Source organism: Rhincodon typus, unplaced genomic scaffold (genome assembly GCF_021869965.1).
Source record: "Rhincodon typus isolate 14 unplaced genomic scaffold, sRhiTyp1.1 hic_rhity00015594, whole genome shotgun sequence".
Lineage (NCBI taxonomy): Eukaryota > Metazoa > Chordata > Chondrichthyes > Orectolobiformes > Rhincodontidae > Rhincodon > Rhincodon typus.
Window position 1 is genome coordinate 968 of NW_025981232.1, and position 3,386 is coordinate 4,353.

Genomic DNA, 3,386 nt, shown 5'->3' on the forward strand with positions numbered 1-3,386 from the left:
GTGTCTCTGTGAGTGTGTGTGTGAGTGCGTGTCTCTGTGAGTTTGTGTGTGAGTGCGTGTCTCTGTGAGTGTGTGTGTGTGAGTGCGTGTCTCTGAGTGTGTGTGCGGTTGCATGTCTCTGTGAGTGTGTTTGTGTGAGAGTGCGTGTCTCTGTGAGTGTGTGTGTGAGTGCGTGTCTCTGAGTTTGTGTGTGAGTGCGTGTCTCTGTGAGTGTGTGTGTGTGTGTGAGTGCGTGTCTCTGAGTGTGTGTGTGTGAGCGTGTCTCTGTGAGTGTGTGTGTGAGCGCGCGTGTGTGAGTGCATGTCTCTGTGAGTGTGTGTGTGTGTGAGTGCATGTCTCTGAGTGTGTGTGTGTGAGCGTGTCTCTGTGAGTGTGTGTGTGAGCGCGTGTGTGTGAGTGCATGTCTCTGTGAGTGTGTTTGTGTGAGAGTGCGTGTCTCTGTGAGTGTGTGTGTGAGTGCGTGTCTCTGTGAGTTTGTGTGAGAGTGCGTGTCTCTGTGAGTGTGTGTGTGAGTGCGTGTCTCTGTGAGTTTGTGTGAGAGTGCGTGTCTCTGTGAGTGTGTGTGTGTGAGTGGTATCTCTAACTTCACTCACTGAGATCTCTGGCTGGACTCCACTGAAGGTGGGACATTTGCAGAATGTGGGAGAGATCGAGGGAAAATGGGATTGAAGGAATGACGGGATGTAGACCTGTAATGATGGAGATTGCTGTGGTCAGACAGGGCACCGACAAGCAGGAAGATGGTCAGAGATTTTTATTGTTATCACTGTTGCCCTCCCACCAAAACGAGAAGCGTGGTAAAGACCAGGAGTTTGCTGATTGATAGAGCCACGTGCCAGGGGAAGGGATCAATAACTGATTCCAAGTGCTAGATCAGGAATCGATTGAATGGCCTCCAATGTGTATCCAGGACAGGTTATACAGCGACAAATATTTTCACGGAGGAGGTAGGTCAATTCTTGGTTGGAGAGGGAGGTCCGAGGTGATTTGGTGGTGGGGAGATGAGAATGTGCAGTTGAATAATGGAGCAGGAGAGAGGGGCTGAATAGGTTCCCTCTGCGACAACAAGGTGCAGGGCTGGATGAACACAGCAGGCCAAGCAGCATCACAGGAGCAGAGAGGCTGACGTTTCGGGCCTAGACCCTTCATCAGAAAAGGGGGAGGGGAAGGGGGTTTTGAAATAAATAGGGAGAGAGTGGGAGGCGGATAGAAGAGGGATAGAGGAGAGGATAGGTGGAGAGGAAACAAACAGGTCGAAGAGGCGGGGATGGGGCCAGGAAAGGTGAGTGTAGGTAGGGAGTTAGGAAGGGGATAGGTCAGTCCAGGGAGGATGGACAGGTCAAGGGGGCGGGATGAGGTTGGTCGGTAGGAGATGGAGGTGCGGCTTGAGGTGGGAGGAGGGGATAGGTGGGAGGAAGAACAGGTTAGGGAGGCAGGGACGAGTGGACTGGTTTTGGGATGCGGTGGGGGGAGGGGAGATTTTGAAACTTGTGAAGGTTTGCACGGGCATCGAAGGCAGTGTTGAGGATTTGAAAGGCTACCGCCAGAGAGGGAGAGATGACATCAAAGCTCACCGCCTTGCTCTCATCAGGACAACAGCAAGAAACCTGTTTTCTGAAGGGAACACCAATTTACACCACGGAGAGAAGTGGGGGCAGGGGAGGCCGAGCTGACGGCAACAGGGGCCTAACAAATCACCATGGAGGAAGAAAAGGGGAGTGACGGTCTCCCTCCATCTCCTGGGAAGCTCAGCAAAGGCTTGACCGTGTCCCTTTTGTTTGTGGAATGTGTATAACGTCGACTATCGCTTCCAGAGAATTGAAATGAGTCATGTTCTGAGTTCTGTTGATGGCCAGTGGAGAGCTGATGAGGTCTGGGCTTCCCACGGCCACAGGAGGGGACGGGAGTGGGAGAGTTTCACCAGTCCCACGTATTGGCCTGGATTTCCATTCTCTCCCAAACGGGGTTCCCAATCTCAATGGAGACGGGGAAGGGGGGCTGCATGGGGAAAGGGTGGGGGCGGGGGGTGGTGTAGGGTTGCTGCAGTTCATTCTGTGAGAGATCTAACGGAAGACCCTCCTCAGAGAGACGCGAGCCGTGTGGAAATCGAGTGTGGCTGAGCCGCCCAGTCAAAAGGGTTTGTGTTGACCTGGACACCATCGCAAGAATGCCAAATCTCCGAGGGGACAACAGTTTGCAACAACACGTGGTGGGAGGGTGCAGTTGGTTGGCAAACTGACTCGCGATCGGTCAAATAACTCACGTTCAACGTGACTCGGACGTTGGACGGCGTTCCCCAAACAACCCCAAGTGCTTACGTTAACAATAGACACGAGATTCTCAGCCAGGTATGCAGTTCCTTTAAAACCTGCTCACAGCTATATGCCCTCAGGCACGGGGATCTGCGTTCTCCCACAGTCCAAAGATATGCAGGTTAGAGTGGATCGGCCATGCCAAATTGTCCCAGTGTCCAAGGAGGTGCAGGCTGGGTGGATCAGCCATGGGAGATGTAGCATTCCAAGGATAGGGTCTGAGTGAGATGCTCTTCAGAGGGTCAGTGTGAACTCGATGGGCCGAATGGCCTGCTTCTGCACTCTGCCCCGGGCCAATGCCTTGACCAATCAACGCCGAACTCCTCTGGCAGTAGAAATTGTGGTTTTCTTGGAAAATTGCCATTCTTGTGTTGGGTCCAGATGAGGGTGAGAGGAGTCTGCGTGCCTCTCTGCTCCGACCAACTCCTTCACTGATGCTGCAGGAATCCCACAGGATCAAGTTTCCAATTCCAATTCCCCCTGGGCCCTCCTGCTTCCACTACTCAGAGGGACTGCCGCACCTCCCCGTCCCTCAATTTCCGATGGCAGAGAACCTGTCCATCAGCTCCCCACCACAAACCCTAGAGCAACCCCCCCCCCCTCCACAACCCAACGCCAACACCACCCGGCACAGAGGGAGCGGTGTGGGGATGGGATTCCGATCACAGAGCCTATGTCTCCAGGGGCGAGTGCGACAGTCAGGTAGTCACAGGTAGCACAGGTAGAGGTAGCTCTCCTCCAAGGTCCAGTTCGGGGGCACTTCTTCAGGAAGGTGGGTCTTGATATGCTTCTGCATAGCAGACAGGCTGGGGCAGAATTCCTGGCAGATTGTGCACCGATACGGTAAGGCACCGTTATGAGTCCGAAGGTGCTTGATCATGGCGGAATAGTCACGGGATCGCTGGTGACACAGTTTACACTCAAAGGGTTTCTCCCCTGTCCAAAGGGAAAAAGATGCATTAGCACCGTCTCCCCATCTCTCTCTCTCACACACACACACACTCACACACACACACTCTCTCTCACACACACACTCACACACACACTCACACACATACTCACACACACACACAC

At 53.6% G+C, this 3,386-nt stretch overlaps 1 protein-coding gene across 1 annotated transcript in view; it reads right to left on the bottom strand.

Annotated features, from left to right (window-relative positions):
* Positions 1-745: 745 nt before the first annotated feature.
* LOC125482711 (zinc finger and BTB domain-containing protein 16-like) overlaps positions 746-3,386 on the bottom strand; it is a gene marked incomplete at its 5' end in the record, with an annotated part of 3,411 nt that continues 770 nt past the window's right edge. The window contains one exon of the mRNA XM_048594840.1: positions 746-3,248. Within this exon, the coding sequence (XP_048450797.1) occupies positions 3,019-3,248 (230 nt within the window). The remainder of the gene's footprint in view (positions 3,249-3,386) is intronic.